Source organism: Phasianus colchicus, chromosome 11 (genome assembly GCF_987193195.1).
Source record: "Phasianus colchicus chromosome 11, bPhaCol1.hap1.1, whole genome shotgun sequence".
Classification (NCBI taxonomy): Eukaryota; Metazoa; Chordata; class Aves; order Galliformes; family Phasianidae; genus Phasianus; species Phasianus colchicus.
The window spans coordinates 4,336,802-4,355,003 of record NC_143446.1 but is presented as its reverse complement, the minus strand read 5'-3'; the positions used below and the strand labels follow the sequence as shown (position 1 = coordinate 4,355,003).

General features: G+C 38.7%; 1 protein-coding gene across 5 annotated transcripts; it reads right to left on the bottom strand.

Moving 5' to 3' along the window:
* Nucleotides 1-1,395: 1,395 nt before the first annotated feature.
* On the bottom strand, nucleotides 1,396-18,197 carry NOL8 (nucleolar protein 8). Of its 5 annotated transcripts, none has more exons than XM_031609243.2 (17): nucleotides 18,095-18,197; nucleotides 16,959-17,129; nucleotides 16,734-16,796; nucleotides 15,672-15,750; nucleotides 15,235-15,382; nucleotides 14,939-15,007; nucleotides 12,701-14,638; nucleotides 12,295-12,411; nucleotides 11,300-11,419; nucleotides 10,877-10,961; nucleotides 9,438-9,585; nucleotides 6,689-6,772; nucleotides 5,742-6,019; nucleotides 3,851-3,977; nucleotides 3,342-3,412; nucleotides 2,316-2,398; nucleotides 1,396-2,020 (listed from the first exon to the last, which is right to left on the bottom strand). In XM_031609243.2, exons 2-17 carry the CDS (start codon nucleotides 17,095-17,097, stop codon nucleotides 1,967-1,969), a joined length of 3,603 nt encoding a protein of 1,200 aa, XP_031465103.2. In that variant the 5' UTR covers nucleotides 17,098-17,129; nucleotides 18,095-18,197; the 3' UTR covers nucleotides 1,396-1,966. The 5 variants fall into 5 exon arrangements, with proteins under 5 accessions (XP_031465103.2, XP_090004156.1, XP_031465096.2 ...); XM_090148030.1 differs by lacking the exon at nucleotides 18,095-18,197 and adding an exon at nucleotides 17,897-17,993; XM_031609236.2 differs by lacking the exon at nucleotides 18,095-18,197 and adding an exon at nucleotides 17,887-17,990.
* Between the last annotated feature and the right edge of the window lie 5 nt (nucleotides 18,198-18,202).

Here is an 18,202-nt window from a genome sequence, read left to right as displayed (position 1 = left end):
GCACTTGGGCCATGGCAATCCCAGGTAATCCTGGGGTAAGAACTCCTTGAGAGCAGCCCTGCAGGGAAGGACTTGGGGGAAGTGGTGGACAAGAAGCTGGACATGAGCCAGCAGTGTGTGCTTGCAGCCTAGATGTGGCTCTGGGCAGCCTGGTCTAGTGGTTGGCAACCCTGCACATGGCAGGGGGGTTGAAACTAGACGATCTTTGAGATCCTTTTCAACTCAGGCCATTCTATGATTTTAAGTAAAACATCATTATGTCTTTAAAGATGCACTACACCTGGCAGTTAACCATTGTAAATCTCTGGATTACAGTTATGAAAACACTACACAAGAAGTGCAGTGCCACAGTAATTCTTACTCAGCAGAAAGTAGCATTGTAGAGAAGGCAGCACCCTGCAGAACGTGGCACCTACCACAATCCAGAGGACTTCCCAGCCCCAGAAGGAGGATCACGTGCCACACAAAAGAGTTTAATGAAAGAACTGTGTTCACAAAGCAGCATGACAAAACAAGATGCTTAAAAAATTTCACAGTTAACAGACTACCTTCGAAAGCCTTTAGAAGGCTGAAAGAAGTTCTAATGTGAAAACGGACTCTAAGGAAAGAAAGTAAAACAGAAAGAAGATAATTTAACTAGATTCACACAGCACTGAGAAGTACACAAAAAAGCCCTTCAAAACACAGGATTAGAGAAAAAAAGTTTTTCTCCTCCAGCTATCATAACTTTGATTATTTGCTTTTTGATCTTCTGTCCTCTAATTTTTCTTTCAAGATTAGACTTGTTTTTGAAGCTTCTTTTTTCAGCAGCATTAAGAGTTCTTCTATCACTGACTTGCCATTTAAACCCAGAGACAGCTGGGTACCCTCCTCGTTTCCTAATGTAACGCCTGGCAACAGCAGTCTTCGTATTCCTGAGACCAGGAAGAGCCAAAGGAAGTTAAAACAAACCCTTGTTTTAAGTGGTGGACCCTGGCAAGATGAAGGTTGTGTCGTGACAGACTTCTTACAAGAAATTACATTGCACTTGGAATCAAATCCAACAAGCCTCACTGGATATGACTAGGTATCTACCCACAGTCCTGAACAAGTTTCTCTTATTACTTTGAATTTTTGCTCACCATGCTGCTTTCAACCAAGGATAAAGGACAAGGTGATGCATGTAACAACTTGTACTGTATAAGAACAAGTATTTGGGCATCATGGTCTGCAGCAAGGTACATTAAGCGATTGCCTCCAGGCAGATCACATACACTGAAGCATGTTTTAACTTCCAATACAATTAGCCAAGAGAATACCTTCATAACATTCTGTATTCTAATGTTACCATGACTCTGCAGCATATATGCTAATTGGATGAGAATACAACCTCAAATGTAAAAATATCATTCAACAAGCATACAACACCAGCATTTGTCCTTATTATTTATTAATGTATATACACAATTAAAAAGTAGAAAAATTATCTTTGTGAAGAAATACAAACCCACTAATTTCATAGGTTTTCCCAGTTATATACATATTTTCATGAACTACTTCTTCATAAACATTTACTTTGAAAGTAGAACATTCCAAAAAACTTGTAAAGGAACCTCCAATAGGATCTCTACTACATTCAGCTGAATATAGGCTATGTAAGTGTGGATCCATCTGCTCTTCATCAACCCCATGCAGCACAGGGGCCCAAGAACACAGCAAAATAATCCACTGTTCCTTTTTTAAATGATCCACTTTTTAGTAAATACACAAAGAAGCAAGTCACATTTAAACCATATAGAAAAAAATCCAAAACAACCAAAACCAAAAGAACTTATTACATTGACATAATAAATAAGTAGCTATTCAGAAATGATATTTAAGAGTCTTTTAAAGTATTGTTTTTCCTGTTAGATCTTTGAAATACTAGAATTTTGAAGAAGTTGCAGAAAAATCTCTCTTTCAAAGAAGAAACACGAAACACCAAGACTTATTGTTTTGTTTTCACTTTCCTTCTTGCATCCTTATGTTTCTTCCGGCATTCCTGAAAATATTTCAATTTTGACACAGCATTATCAGAAGCTGTCAGTTCACCCATTTGTCTCAAACTCGTTTTTTCCATGCAGTTAAATAAATAATTTACCCAACGAGATACAACAACATGAAGTTACAAACACAACCAGGTTAAAAACAACAATTTAGCTTCCTGATATGAAGTTTAATGTCTTTCTGAAGTTCCCAAATTTGTTTTTACTGCAAATTAGGCAAACAAACAGCCCCATTCCATTCTCATGCTGATTTCAGCTAGAGTTTTCTAAAAAGTTGTTTAAAATACTCACCTCCAGTAATAATCTACGTCTGTCTTCCCAGCTATCTTTTTCTTCATTGAGGTTAACTGATCTACAAAATAACTTGGGTCCCTCTGCACAGAACAAATTAATATGGTTAAAGACATTGGAATATGTTAACACCTCGTAAGTCTCATGCAAAATAGTGACAATTAAAATCAGATCTGTCATCTTTTGCATAGATAACTCATAACCCATAACTCCACAACATAGCTGACTAAAACAGGTTTTATTCATTGCAGTTTTGCATAGTAGGAAAAATGAAGGGCAGCTGTAGCTTTCCTTCATATGCTGAAATATAAATTGCAGCAAACCAGCAATCCTTACATTAATAACTCAGCACTGCGATTCTGTGTCTACACAAGAAAACTTATGCCTGCTATGAACTCAGAGCTTGATTTTAACAAGTACTGTAAATCAGATACATAGAGAAGGTTACAATACAATAACTGGATTAGGTACACAGTAACTTTTGTATACTTTTCTTTAAATCAATCTATCAACTTGTCTCAGAAAATGAACGTTAAGATTGCCCTAATAATCAGTTGTATAAGATATCAGAAGCAACTCCATTCTCTTTCTACTATGCAATTCATTACATTCGCAAGAACGAACACATTATTTAGTACCAAGAACCACATGGGTGTATGTGGCTGATAAGCATATTGAATATTCCTAGTAAGAACTGAAGCATGGAAAAAAAAAGATCATATATATGTCTGAAAGGAAACAAATATCTAGCTAGTTTATCAATTTGTAAGCTCTAAAAGACCAGCAAAACATCACGGAGTGATCTAAAAATAAGAGTGCAAGGTAACAGCTGTAGTTTCTGTTGGGATGCATTACCACAACCCATACCACAGGAAATGACTGAAAGTTGTGTTTTTTTTCCCTCTTAACATCTCATCTGTATTTAAGCTAGAAACCATTAATTAACTAACTAGGCAATCTTTTTTCCTCTTCAGTTGCAGTAAAGAGATTGGAGGGGAGAGAAAAAGCGAATAAACTCTGTTTCACCTCTTAATCGTTCATCATCTTTGGAGAAGAAGAAAAACCTAGCACATCCTGACTGTGGTAAAGGGAGAAACCTAGAAAAACACAAAAAAGTGTTAGCACCATAGAATTCAGTCTCAAGTTCCACTAACATATATTAAAGCTGCAATATTTCAGAGAAATAGCAGTATTGAAGAACAACAGTGCTCCACAGTAACCAAATATAGCCTTCTGGATAGAAATATTTAAGAACAATTGCCATGTATTTGACTTGGCCAAAACCAGTACCCAGTTAAATACTCATGTAATGAACTAGAAACTCAATTTTAATATTTAACTTCAAATCTAGTCTGATAGCAACATTTTTTAATATTACATTCTGTGCAGTAAGGAGTGGTTTCTCTTAAAAAAGACTATTCTTGGTTAAAGATGCACAGTGAAGGTGTTAGTTATCCATACTTATATTTGCTGCTGTTAAAATACACCTAGCATCAACTCCTACCAAGAAGATATCAAATACCAAGAGAACTTGCATTTCTTTATCTCTTTCACTTTCTGTTGCCTCTGGTTCATCATCATCCTCAGAGCTACTGTCTTGGAAACGTGGATCTTCTTGCCATTTGACCTTTATAGGTTTTATTGATTCAAATACATAAGGCTCTGCAATAATAGTACAAGAAACAGATTACTCTTTTCCTTGCCAGTAAACTTCTACTCAAGAGTAAAATAGTTACATTGGAAAATAACAGACTTGAGCAGTACAAAAACTCCCTTCATATATTTTCCTATGACCCTACAGGCAAGTAGTTTGCTTTTTCACGTGTTACAAATCCATCCTCAAAACATATCACTAGTATCAAATACTGCACAGGAAAAAAACCACAGGAGTTCCTGTTAAGCTCACTGTTAGTGTCCACAGTCCTGATCAAGTCATTCTGACCAAAAAGTTACTGAGTTGGAAGTAGTTCCACCTATTCAAATTTTTAGCCTGTAATAAATGGAATATAAACTTCCTTTCACTGTCTTAGAAAGGTTCTGTGTGACAAGACTCATTACTTTGCTATTTTCACATACATGCTCCTGCCTAAAAAATACACAGCCAGTTGCTAGCAGCTCAGTTTACATGTGATAACTGACACATGCACCTGAGCACTTACTAATCCCCTCAGCCAGAAGTTCTGAGGTTAGAGGTACCCTCTACTTTTAAGTACATAAGCACAGTATCTATGCAGCCAGAAAAGATAGTTCTTCCTTATACAGTGTCCCAGCAATATAAAGCCATTTCCAAACCCAGCAGTAGTTAGACTATAAAACAAACATTTTATTCCAGTGAAAACTCAGTAAGTTCTAATTTGGAAAAATAGTGTTTACGGGGAAGAAAGCAAGTTTAAATGATCCACAATACACTTATAATTTGTGGTGCAAAAAATATTCTATTTGTGTTCTCCCACCAAGGCTTTCACATGTCATATGTGGTCTTTTTGAAGTCAGGTTGAACAAAACAACAGAAATCAACGTAGCAACCAAGGTATGCCAAATGGGGACAGACTTGTCTTTTTGTTTTGTGTCAACACAGTAGCTTGCACAGCAGCCCCACAGTACATAAATAGGATTTTTAATCAATACAAGCCAATAAACAGATAACACAAGATAGTGCTTAAAGTGAATCTCATTGCTAGGAAGCCTGTCAACTCTGGATGCTGCCCGTGGTCAAGTATTTTTCTCTTTGCTCTAGTGAGCTCTTACTTGTTGCTATACTGAAACCCATGTTACTGAACTAATCATAATTCTCAAGCTGTGTTATTTTTGCTGTTCATGTTTCAGTTATCTTCACAGTACTACTCAGTGAGTGACTTCATTTCATTTTTTTTATATTTATTATATAACATTATTTTCCTTAGATTAGGACTTCTGTTTTATTAACTAGATAAAACACCAGTGATCACGTGTTACTGAGCTTCAATTTTTCTGAAATTACAATTAAACACATTTTAAAACGTTTGTGGATCTCAGAGGACTTCTGCTCATAATAATTCCTTATTTAACAATTTATAAAATCTTGTTAGGCTGTATGAATTCTGATTTGACTTATGATCTCTCTCCCTGTTTATTAAAAAAATCAATGGACAATAATTTTTTTCCATTACTGTTCAAAGAATAACTACAGAATAGTTCCCTCACAAGGTTATCCCTCGACATCACCCCTTCTAAAATTCCAGGAATGCAACTATGATTAACTGCAATTAAACTACAGAGATCTTAGTAAGAGAAGACCATAATGATTTTGCTTAGTGACTTTATCTTCTGAAAACTCCCTGGTTTCTGAAATTAAAATACGCTGTATAACTGCACAGTGTCTGGAATAATCAACTCATTAGAAATAGTACTATTCCTATGTATGTTCTATGTATGTTACACTGTTACCTTCTTTTACATCAGACTGATCCTTGTCATCAAAGAAGGAAAATTTGAAATCACTAGAATCCTGAACCGCGTTACTCTCCACATCAGGTCCCAGATGGTCATGCGGAGTTGATTCCTCTGCTTCATCTTTGTCCCAGGGTATTTCTTCTTTTTTTTTTGATTTGTTCTTTGAAGATCCAAACAACTCTTTTAGATCAACAGCAATGTCACAGTATATTTCTTTAGACACTTCAGGCAGCTTCTCATTCTCTTCTTTCTTCTTCTTCCTTTTAGCCTTACTGAAATCAGAATGTGAAAAAAAAAAAAAAGATGACTAAACACCACAGTGCTTCTCCTCTTTCTTAGCAATTCCAGATTCTGGCAATAGGATATTCCAGGGTCTACAAGACATCATGGGCACCCTGTAGGTTCAGGTTTCTAATCCGTTTATTTTCACCTCACACAACTTGCTACTCTTTGAAGGTAAGCACTGGGGAAGTGCCTCAGGTTTGAATCCATTAAAAGACAGCAGCAATTCTACTCCGTAATGAAAGGCACACTGAATCTCCTTTTGATACATGACAGTATCTAATTTAAATATAACAATATTCAGGACATAGCTCTATTCCTGAAAAAAACTTGAAAATCTGAAAAATTGGTTAGGAGCCAATGCTTTCTGTTCACAGATTTGCAAATCCCAAAGCCCAGAGCTTGAAACCTGAAGGTGAGAAAGGAGGGCAGAAAATATCACATAAAGAAAAGATAGATAAAAAAGACAACATATTACTTTGAGTTTCTACTGGTCATAATCCTTATCTTAGCAATATCAGGGAGAACTTAAAGAAATAACAGAGCTGTCTGCATAGTAAAAAATAATAATAATAAAAAAAAAAATCAGTATCACTGTTTTTGAAAGCTAACCTTCAAGGGAAAGAAACAACACAGCAGTTACCAAACTGTAATAATACCTCTCTTTTTCTACAGCTTTTGGTTTCTTCTCAAAAACTGCATGATCTTGCCTCGTGGGATCATAGCGGAGGGCATTAATATCCCTATAAAGATAGAATGAAAACAACATAAAACAACCCATGTGACATTATAAATATCCAACTCAAAGTTACCCTAAAACTTTAGAATTTACTTCTTCACCAGAAAAGCTCAGAAAAGATCAAGAAAAATTATACACAATTAGCTTTAGTCAAGTTTTTGTACTGAACATAAAACAGACATCAAGTTGTGCTTCATAAATTTCTACTAAACATGCACATCTCCTAAAAGATAAACTGACATAGGTATATTGATAGATATTTATCTACAGATAAACCAGCATCAAGTTTTTTCATGTTGACAAATAATCAATCTGAGGGGAGGGAAAAAAAAATAAAATAAAGACTTTCAACTACGATAATCAAAAGTTTAGACTGACCCTAATATCAGTGCGGAAAAGACTACGCTGCTTACAACACAGGCTGAGTGCCTTTAAGTGGGTATAGACTGTATCGTTAACTGAGCATTAGAGAAAAACAATCCCCAAAAGAGTTTCCTAAAATAATCTCTGGGGTTGCACAGGTATTTCCTCTTGTAACAATCAGAAAGAGCAACAGAATGGAATAGTACTACAAGACATACAATGGCAAGGGAACTAGCACAACAGAAAGGTGTTAGAAAGAAAAAATGCTCACTCATTTCTGAAGATCTGGCTTGCAGAAAAAACTCCACAAGGATCTCCAACCAAAGATCCTTTCCCCAATGGTAGTCAGCCCTTCAGTGAAGTCTAAGAGAGGCGCAGCCAGCTCCACTCCTTCCTGTCTCACAGCTGAATTGCCTTCACCTGTGCTCCCAGAGCTGACTGAGTCTTTTCCCCAGGTGTGCTCAATTAGTGGTTCAGAATCACAGAATGGCCAGGGTTGGAAGGGACCTCAAGGATCATGAATCTCCACCCCCCCTGCCACATGCAGGGCCCCCAACCTCCTTATTTACTGCTAGACCAGGCTGCCCAGGGCCCTATCCAATCTGGCTCCAACACTTCCAGGGACAGGGCATCCACAACCTCTCTGGGCAGCCTGTTCCAGTACCTCACCACTCTCTCTGTAAAGAATTTCCAACATCCAACCTAAATCTCCCCTCCCTCAACTTAAAACCATTTCCCCTCGTCCTGCAGTTATCTACCCTTTCAAAGAGTTGATTCCCCTCCTGTTTGTAGGCTCCCTTTAGGTATTGAAATGCTGCAACGAGGTCACCTCACAGCCTTCTTTTGTCCAGGCTGAACAAACCCAGCTCCCTCAGCCCGTCTTCATAGGAGAGGTGCTCCAGTCCCCTTATCATCTTCGTGGCCCTCCTCTGGACCCTCTCCTCTCCAACAGCTCCCTGTCTTTCTTGTACTGGGGGCTCCACACTTGGATGTTCCAGATGGGGCCTCACAAGAGTAGAGTAGAGGGGAACAATCACCTTCCTGTCCCTGCTGGCCACCCCTCTCTTGATGGAGCCCAGGATACCATTTGCCTTCCGAGCCGCAAGGGCACACTGCTGGCTCATGTTAAGTTTTTCATCTATCAAGACCCCCAGGTCCCTCTCCACAGGGCTGCTCTCAAGGACCGCTCCTTCCAGTCTGTATGGATGCCTGGGATTCCTCCGGCCCAAGTGCAAAACTCTGCACTTTGCCGTGTTGAACCTCATCAGGTTCATCCAGGCCCACCTTTCTAGCCTCTCAAAGCCCCTCTGAATGGCATCCCTTCCTGCAACCATGTCGACTGCACCACTCAGCTTGGTGTCGTCAGCAAACTTGCTGAGGGCGCACTCGATTCCGGTCCCAACGCAGACCCCTGGGGGACGCCGCTTGTTACCGGCCTCCACCTGGACATGGAGCCATTGATGACCACCCTATGTCTGAAGCCTTTCAACCAGTTTCTTATCCATCGAGTGGTCCACCCATTAAATCCACATCCCTCCAGTTTGGAAATAAGGATGTGGTGGGGACCGTGTCAAAGGCCTTGCTCAAGTCCAGGTAAATGACATCGGTCGCCTTTCCCTTGTCCACCGATGCCGTCACTCCATCACAGAAGGCCACCAGATTGGTTAAACATGACCTTCCTCTGGTGAAGCTGTGCTGGCTGTCACGGATCACATGCCCTTTCCTCATGTGATCAAGCATGTCAGGCTTGTTCACATGTCATGTTCATGTTCCCTGGTCATGTTCAGGCTGACTCAGAAGTCACCATACACCTCCTGTGCTTAGTTTTTAGAAAATAAAATAAAACTTGCACAGTAGTCATACAAATAAATGTGACTGTGCAGCAGTGGAATGGTATTTAGCAGTTAGCAGTCAATTGATGCAACTCCAGTGACAACTGTCTGTAAAAGGTTACTAATTGCACATTACTACACTTAATGTTAACTTCTACCATTTCCATCCATGGCTATGTGCAAGAAAATCCTAATCAAATGAAGAAAAAATCTCCACTGGAAATTCTATGTTAACACCTTGAAAGAAGGATACTTACCTGATTTCTCACATGCAGTCCAGAGAAAACAATAATCTTATTAATTCCTATGGAAGTAACAATCTAATTTACTGACTTAGTGCCTAGCTTACATGTTCTTTGTTAAGCTTGTTTATGTTTCCCCTGTAGAGAACAGGCAAGGACTAATTAAGATATTAATTCTCAATTCCAACAATCCAATCATATAAAATTTACTGGAAGAAACTTAAGTACATACTTGAATTTCTTAGCATTTATGGCCATTTTAGTTGTTTTTGATTGTTCCAGGTCAATATTCAATAGACTTCCCAGTATTTGCAGATTTTTCTTTTTCTCTGCAGCAAACTCTTCTTCTTCCTCATCTGCTTCCATTGTATTTGTTTCTCCTAAATAATAAACAAATAAACAATGTTCCCCCATTATGACCAGATTAAGCCTGTAACATTTAATGTGTAACACTAATACAACAGTAGAGCTCATGCAAATAAGCAAGCCACTTTCCTAATTATAAAGCTAATTAGAGGCTTTCCTCATTGTTATACAGCTAGTCTGTTGTCATGGTTTTATGTTTTCTGTTTTTCAGTATTCTGCATGATAACATCATGTAGTGCACTACAGATATTATGGACCCCTATTTCACGTGGAAATCAGACAAGTTATAAAAAAAGAGTAAATAATTATGCAACTTTTGTTTTTTTGCCTTTGGCATTTTTCAGCTTTTCTGCCCTCTAATATATATCAATATATAATGGCCTCAACTTGTTCCAGGGGAGACCCAGGTTGGATGTCAGGAAATTTCTTCTCCCAAGGAATGCTCAGGCACTGGGAAGGCTGCTCAGGGAGGTGTTTGAGTCACCACCCTTGGAGGTGCTCAAGAAACATTAGGTATTCACAGAATCACAGAATCACCAAGGTTGGAAAAGACCTTCAAGATCATCCAGTCCAACCATCCACCTATCACCAATAGTTCTCACTAAACCATATCCCTCAACACAAAATCCAGACGTTCCTTAAACACCTCCAGGGTCGGTGACCCCACCACTTCCCTCGACTGTCCATGCCTGACCACTCTTTCAGAAAAGTATAGTTCCTAATGCCCAGCCTGAATCTCCCCTGGCGCAGCTTGAAGCCATTCCCTCTAGTTCTATCATTAGTCACACGAAAGTGTTGTACTAAGGAACATGGCTTAGTAGGGAAATATCAGTGGTAGGAGGACAGTTGGACTGGGTGATCTTGGAGGTCTTCTCCAACCTTGGGGATTCTGTGATTTTACATGAAAGTTATCTTTCTTCCTAAGACTGCTGAATCAATGGAGTGCAAGCTGACTACAAAACAAAGAGATGAAATGAATGTAAACATCAAAAAGTTTGTATTAGTTAAGTCATCACTTATCCTATGAAAAACACGGGTAAACACTCTGGTATCATCCTGTATTAAAAAGATCACTTCAAACACTGATTTATCAGCCAAGTTAATACCTTGGTTAGCTACTAAAATGCGTTTGCAACATGTTTTTGAAAAAACAGAGCTACCAATATACAGTAAGTACAGCTAGGTTATTTTCTGAGAAATGACCAGAGAAGCAAAAATAATGCCAGTTGCTTCAAGCATCCAAAATTAAGGCTCCATTATATAACTCTATTACTACTATTGCCTAGGAAACAAGAACAAGCTTACCTTCTTCTTCACTCTCACTTTCAAGGAATCGAGCATCCATGCGAAATCTTTCATCTGTGCCAAAACGTGATTGCAAATTTAAGAGCTAAATAAAAAGAAATTCTGTTAAGTGCTGGAGAAGAAATCATCAACATATAATAACTTCTTATTTCCAACACTCTATTACTACATACTAACAATCTTTAGCTTGATGCCCTTTTCAGAAATTTCTCCATATTCAAAAGTGACAATGCCTGTGAACTCTCCTCACACCCCCCCAACATGCATTATTTCCTCCATGGCTATTGTTCTCTCTGTAGGAGATAATCTCATGGTAACTTTGTCAAAATCTTAGTGCACACACGCAAGGCTACATATTACATACTTCTGAGGTGGCATTACAGTGATTTAAGAGAAAGCAAAGTCATTAATAGCCTCACTCACTTTTTCACCAGCTTTGCCTTCAAACTGTGGTTTAATTTTGAATCTCTCGTCATCTGTTTCATCTTGATCATCTTCGCTGCTTTCAAAGAGTCTTCTAGAAGATTTAGGATCATGTTCCTTCTTTGTTATACAAAAAGAAAAATAAGGAAAGGAGCCATTTTTGGAAGTTTGAGAAAATAAGTCAGCGTTAACTTTCTTCATGTGCTTTCCAACATATCTGAGAAAATGCATTTCTAGAATGACCAATTTACTGACCCATTCATTTCAAATCTTATGCCATATACACCCTTTTAAGATTTTTATGGTTAATGATCGTTAACGTTAAGTAGAGACAAAATAAACTCCACATAAAAACTAACTCAGGTTTTACAATAAGAGCTAACCATAAAAATCCAACTTCCTGATTATAGAAAGGGAGATAAACTTTAAAATATCAATGTTTAAAACCCTTCTGAACAAGTCTCATTCATAGTATAAACTGCGGAACATAGTTTAAGTCAGTTAATAAATATGAATTGATGAAAAGGCAAGCACAACTTTAAAACACAATTTCTTTGGATTCGAACATCACTTTATAAAACAATACTCTGCATTAACAAACATTCTTTGTCCACTGTGTTGGAAAGAACAACAAGCCTTCCCACAATACCGAAGCCAAAACCTTCCCTTCCTGTGACCAAAAGCAGAGAAATTCCAAACTAAGTAATTATGCCTTGTAAGCTAAAAAATTATTTCTTTTTTAAAATCACAATTAAAACATCTTGCATACAGATCACTATCTCCTTACAAATTCTCCAGCATCTCCAGCTTTCGCAGATGAATGATATACTCTTTGAAACTTGCTTCATGTTAGCTAGAATAGAATTGCTCAAATTAATTGAATTATTTATTGTTTAAATTTTCCATTCACTAAGCTATGAAAAATAGTCTTCAAACAGTCCCATTGATATGGAATTGCCTCAAAGAATACTAGAGGTCCTCCTAGCAACACTTACTATTCCATGCATATCTTCCAAACTCTCATCTTGCTTCAACGTTTCTTCCACTTCAGCTTCGCTTTCCACGTCTGAATTGAATACAATGTGTTTATGCTTGTTTGCTGGCTGGCTATCCTAAGTAATAAAATAGGCAGGTTAACAGTAAATGCTCAGCACAGTCACACAAAAGTATCTTTGACACATTTCTATGATAGTAAGAGAAGAACTCAGCACTCCTTTTACAATTCTAGAGATATCCCAGGAATTAGGCATGCAACATTTTATACATACTATGAAAACAAAAACTGAAATATAATCAAGAATTCCAGAAGCTTGCAAAATATCTTGAATTTTTTATATATATATTTAATTTTCTGCTTCTGTTTTACTGCCTGCTATTCAGATAAGACACAAGTGCAATTACCAAATTTGAAAGAGCTCCTTGAATGAGTTTCTTCTGTAATTGCCTCTCTTTCTGCCTCTCTTCCAGAGCTGCCAGCCTCTTCTGGTTATCCTGCAATTGTTTTTTTGTATCAGATTCATTTGAAGCAGAACCTTGAAGCTCTTTATAATCCAGGAGACTCATCTTCCTATTTGCATATTTCTTAATTTCACATTCTGAACTTGTGTTGCTTACATCTGTCTTCATTTTTTTGGAAAGCAGTTTAGGGCTTTTCAATTGTCGTTTCGCATGTTTCTGCGACATGGCAGCCTTACCATCCACGTCACTGCTCTCATCTTCACTTTCATCAGTGCTAGGAACAGTATCTCCATACTCTGAGTTCAGCTCACCTTGCAGAGAATTTGTCTTTCTGTTATTCCCTTGTAAACGTGGCCTGCAAACATTCTTATCTGCTAAGGAGGCAGCATCTGATAACTCTTTGTGCTGTTCACAATGTATATTTTGTTTCTTTTTAGTGCTGACTTCAGGAGAATAAAATGGATGGTTCTCAGGTTGCCCTTCAGGTGACTTCTCTCCACAAAAAGGAAGAGAAGCTTCAAAACCTAAACTTTCTACAGATCTCTTTTTTGAATCAGTGCCGTCCTTAGTTGACTTGTCACAAAGGGATCCCATTCCTCTGAAGGGCTGGAATTTCAAACATAAATTATTTTGTCCCTTGGAACTTTCCTCATCAGCATCCTCCTCCCCATCTAAAATGGTAGCAAGTATATCTTCAGGACAGATGCACTTTTTTTTAACTGCAGGAGGAATTTTAGAATGTTTTGGCTTACGTACGACATTGCCTTTAGCATTTTCTTTAATGCTGCACTGACTAGAACTCTGTGTACTACTGAATTCCTCCATTGATGTCTCAGATTTTTCAGCAGCCAATGCTTTTAGGTCATCTAATGTCAGGTCTAGACGATAACAGTTTTGCATCATGGATTCATAATCAGAACTCATTTCAGACTCTTCTTCCTCAGACTCTGAATAAGAGCTCTCACTATGACTTGCTTTTGCTGTACTGTTCCCTGCTGTACTCAACAAGGCAGAAGTGTTAGGTTTTCTCATTTTCCCTTTGCTTTCAACATGTTCTTCCCTTAAATTGTGAGTTTTCAGTAAGGAGTCGTTTACCAAATCACATTTCTTACTAGATAACATTTGTTTATTTTCTACTTTCATCTGTTTAGCATTTTCTAAAACCACAGTTTTTGTGCTACTCAGACTTGGAGCTTTACTCTCAGCAATAATCTCATCTGTATCTGCTGAGTCATAACCATTGTCCCATTCCATAGTTCCTCTCTCTTTACTGTTTCCTTTGACAACTTTCTTCACGCTGTCTCGATTGCCTAGGGACCAGTGAGTATTATATTTTAACTCAAAATTATCTCCAACAATTTCCAGGTGGTCACTTTCAGTCTCAACATTTTCGGTTTGCTTTTTTTCCATCTTCTTCATCATCATTGCTCTGATTTCCTCTTCGGAATCAATGTCACTGTCAGAAGCTTGCATCCTGTTATTTGGAAATGCTGTTTTTTTTATTACTCTAGAAATGCTGTTTTTATCTAATAGTAAACTTTGCCCTGATATATAACTATTAAGACTGCTTGGAGGTAATTCAGACTTCTCATTGGATTTGGTTTTCGATCTTTGATCTAGCTGTGATGAGCTTATGTTTCTCAAATGTGACCAACAGCCAGAAGGGAGCACTTCCACTCCATTCACATCCTGACTGCCCAGTTGTCTCAGTTTTTTCGGTTGTTCCTTAGTCACAGGGAACTCTCCTTGTCGCTTCTTGCTTATGATATCATCTTTCTCTTCCAAATGCCAGGTAAGCTTGGATACAGGAACTACATGTGTCAAGTCTTCCTCCAGCTTTCTAAGGTTGTGGCAATATTTTGACGGGTCATACTTCACAATGTTCATATGAATTAAGGAATAAAAACACGATTCTTTAAGCAAGCAGAATTCTAAGCTCTACAAACTAAATTCTAAGGGCAAGGACGAGGAATGCTGTGACAGCATGCCTTTAAACAAAGGACTTGCAGTTTAAGGAGGTTGTTCAAAACACAAAAAACTTACTACATTTACTTAAAGGACTCAGTAAATCAAACATGACATAGTAGTCAATATGAAGACCATTTAGCAAATATATATTTACCATTAGGGTGAAAGAAAGAAGGGAATTGTATCTATGTCCAACCAAAACAAAAAGGATATTTTATTTTTCTGTTGATTCCTAAGGTGAAGGATAGGTAGGACTCTGCCAAATTTACCCACAATCCAATTCTAAAAAAAAAGAAATTAGCATGAAAAAAGAAAATAATTCTTGAATAAAAGATTCATTACAAGGATGACAAGAACACGTAAGGTATTTGCTCAGACTACTTTTTAAAAGTTAGGTGACCACGTTTCACACGTTTCTTTACCTACAGCATAAATGAATGCAAAATGAATGTAATAAGTTTGTGCACAATTCTATTTCTTTAATTCTCCAGACAGCTACCCCACCATACCTTATGGTCTGGCACCTCTGTACCTGGTACAGCTCTCATATGAAAGTCTACAACACCAGCCTTTTTCAGTGATTCTAGAAGAACTGTTTCATCATTTCTCCGTGGCTTTTCTTTCTGCAGCTTTGCTTCCTCTCTCTCTATGGCAAGCCTGTATCAAAAAGTACACAAAATATGTAAAAAGATTTGCCTGTATGTTAGATCATAACTGGCAGCAACCCTTCCCACAGAAGGAATCAACATAATTCTGATTATAGCTAAGCTTTAAGGGAGTAATAGCAGCAAAAAGATTGTGCTATCAAATATGCGTCACCAGCCCACCAACATCAATAAAAATTAGAAAGATTAGGAGCATAACAGATGCATAAAGCACTACCACAATATCACAAGTTAAACAGAAAAAGGCTACATCAGTAAAAAATTTGTTGATTGATTTTTACCTGTGTAAAAAGCTTTCTTTGGCAAATTCAATTTGCAGTGTCCTCCCTCCCCATTTGGTTTTGTTTAAAATTGATATGCCTTTAAAACAAGAAGACTGGAAATTAATATTTTCTACATTAAAAGATACACGCGGAACTTAACGATGATCCCTTCTGTGCATGAAAAGTCCAACATCCTACGCTTAACAACGTCTACATTCAAAATTAAGGTTCTGACTTGGAACGTTCTCATCGGGTCTGTATGGGTCAGCTCAAATACAAGTGTAAAAATTCAGGTACACATATTCTGTCTATGCTACTGGCAGGGAAACTCTTCAGTAATTAACATCGTGTTTATTTTGAAGGATATAGTTAACGAGCACGGAAAACCACGAGGAAAACAACTTGGAACTTAAGGAATCAAAGTAAAAAGAGCTGGGCTAACTTTTAACTAATCTCAAAGAGCTTTCCTATTCCTAACAGCAATGCTTCCTAAATAAAACACCAAGTCACCAGTGCTGCTTCTTCAGGTATAGTTATTGCCATCTGGTATTTTAGTGCTACATATATGTGCATATTTATGTATTATATATTATATGTGCTACATATTTATGTGCATACATATTATATGTAATTTCATAACTGCAAATAATTTTGTAATCCAACTATTCTGGAATTTGTACAACTGTCATAACACAAGAATGTTTACATGAACTCTCCTTCTGGGTTTCCTCTCCTGGGAAGCCCCTTCTAATGTTTTATGGTTCTGAAGGAAGTGGTTGAAACATTTCCTATGTCTTTTGAAGGAAGAGCAAGAATAAACTCATAAATCACCTCTTCAGTTGTAAGGTAATTTTTTCAGCCTGCTTATTTCCACATACTGAAAACTCTGGCAAAATATCTTTCAGAACAACTGCAGCTTAAAGCAAACAAAATGCATATGATAACAGAAAAAAACTAGGTCTACCTTTACCATGTCCTGCCTAGACAACATCAGATGTATCATGAATAATGTGACTTAGTTCGGGAACGTGATTTATTAAAAATAAAAAATAACATATATAGATACTTATACATACTTACATTTTCTAAGATCTGCCTCAGAACTGCTGACAGTGATGTAAGCAAAAGTTTTCGTAGGGTTCCCTGCTCAATGATAAATATTTAATTAATTTCTACATTCTTTCAAGTATTTCCCTTAAAGCTGAAAATTATGTTATTTCCTGAAAATAAAGTGCCTCTGGAGCAAAAATCTTATTTCACACATGAAAAACAATTCACTTTTAAAGGATGACGCAAAACTGTTACCCTGCTCATCTTTTCTGGTAATAATCTCTACATCCAAAACACGTCCAAACTTCTCAAATCTTTCTTGCAGTTCAGCCTTAGAAACTGTATGGCCAAGCCCTCCGACATACAGGCGTTTTGAAACTTGTTTCTTCTCCATATTGAAAGAGTCAAGCTGTCACATCTGTTTGCCTGTAAAAAAGATAACAGCAGATCACTAGTACTTAAATTTCAGGGATTACGTCAAGCACATCAAACAACATCAAATTATGAAAAAGAAAAAGTAATTCCATCAAAAGTTCTCCACAAAGAACCTCAGAGAAGAATGCTATGGGGATATGGGGAAAAGCTAAGAAGATGTAAAGAAACAGAGGAGCAGAAGGTGAGCAACTGAGAGGCGATGCAGAGCGTGGGAGCGAGCTGTGCCACAGCTCTGACACTCAACACATCTTAGCAAGTTCTCAATGGCAACAGCAGCAAAACCAGGGAAAGCCAAAGCACAAGGTCGTGCCCCTCGCTCTGCAGCAGCCACCAGCGATCGCTCGCTCTTCAGATATCGAAAAAAGAAACGTGAGTAAAGGAGGCCTTCCTTGGGATAAAGGCACCCAGCTGACGGCACCAGGTCACAAGCACTGCTAAGATCCCCCCTCAGCCTTCTCTTCTCCAGGCTGACCAGCCGCAGGGCTCTCAGCCTTGCCTCATAAAGGAAACGCTAAACAAGAAGACGTGAAGAAAAAAAGAAAGAAGCGCTACGGGGATTCGGGCGCCCGCAGCAGCACAGCGTGGAGGGCACGAGGCGCGCTCCGCACAGCGCTCCGAGCGGCCCACCGCCCTCAGCCGCGAGCAGACGGCTCCTGACGGCTCCTGACGGCACCTCAGGGCACCTCAGGCTGCCTCGGCGCCGCCACGCGCTGCCCCGCTCCCCGCCGGGCCCAGGCGCTCCCCTCACCTCCCCTCACCGCTGCCGGGTTCCTGTTGGCGGCCGGGCGGCTTTGAGAGCAGCACGCAGCTCCGGGCCGGGGAATGGCGGGAGCTTTGGGCGCAACCAACCAGGAAAAAAAGAAAAAAAGGGAGGGGGGGTGATTTTTCACGAGACGTAAGGGAGAAAATAAAACCAAAACGTAAATAGCTACGTGAATAACGCTTTTATTATCTACCTCGGATAAAGGCCTTGGGACGCGTCCTTCGAGCTGCTCGCCGGTTCCTCAGGACGGCGGCGCTGAGCGGTGCCCCCCGCTGGGCCGGCGGCAGTGGTAGCGCCCGGC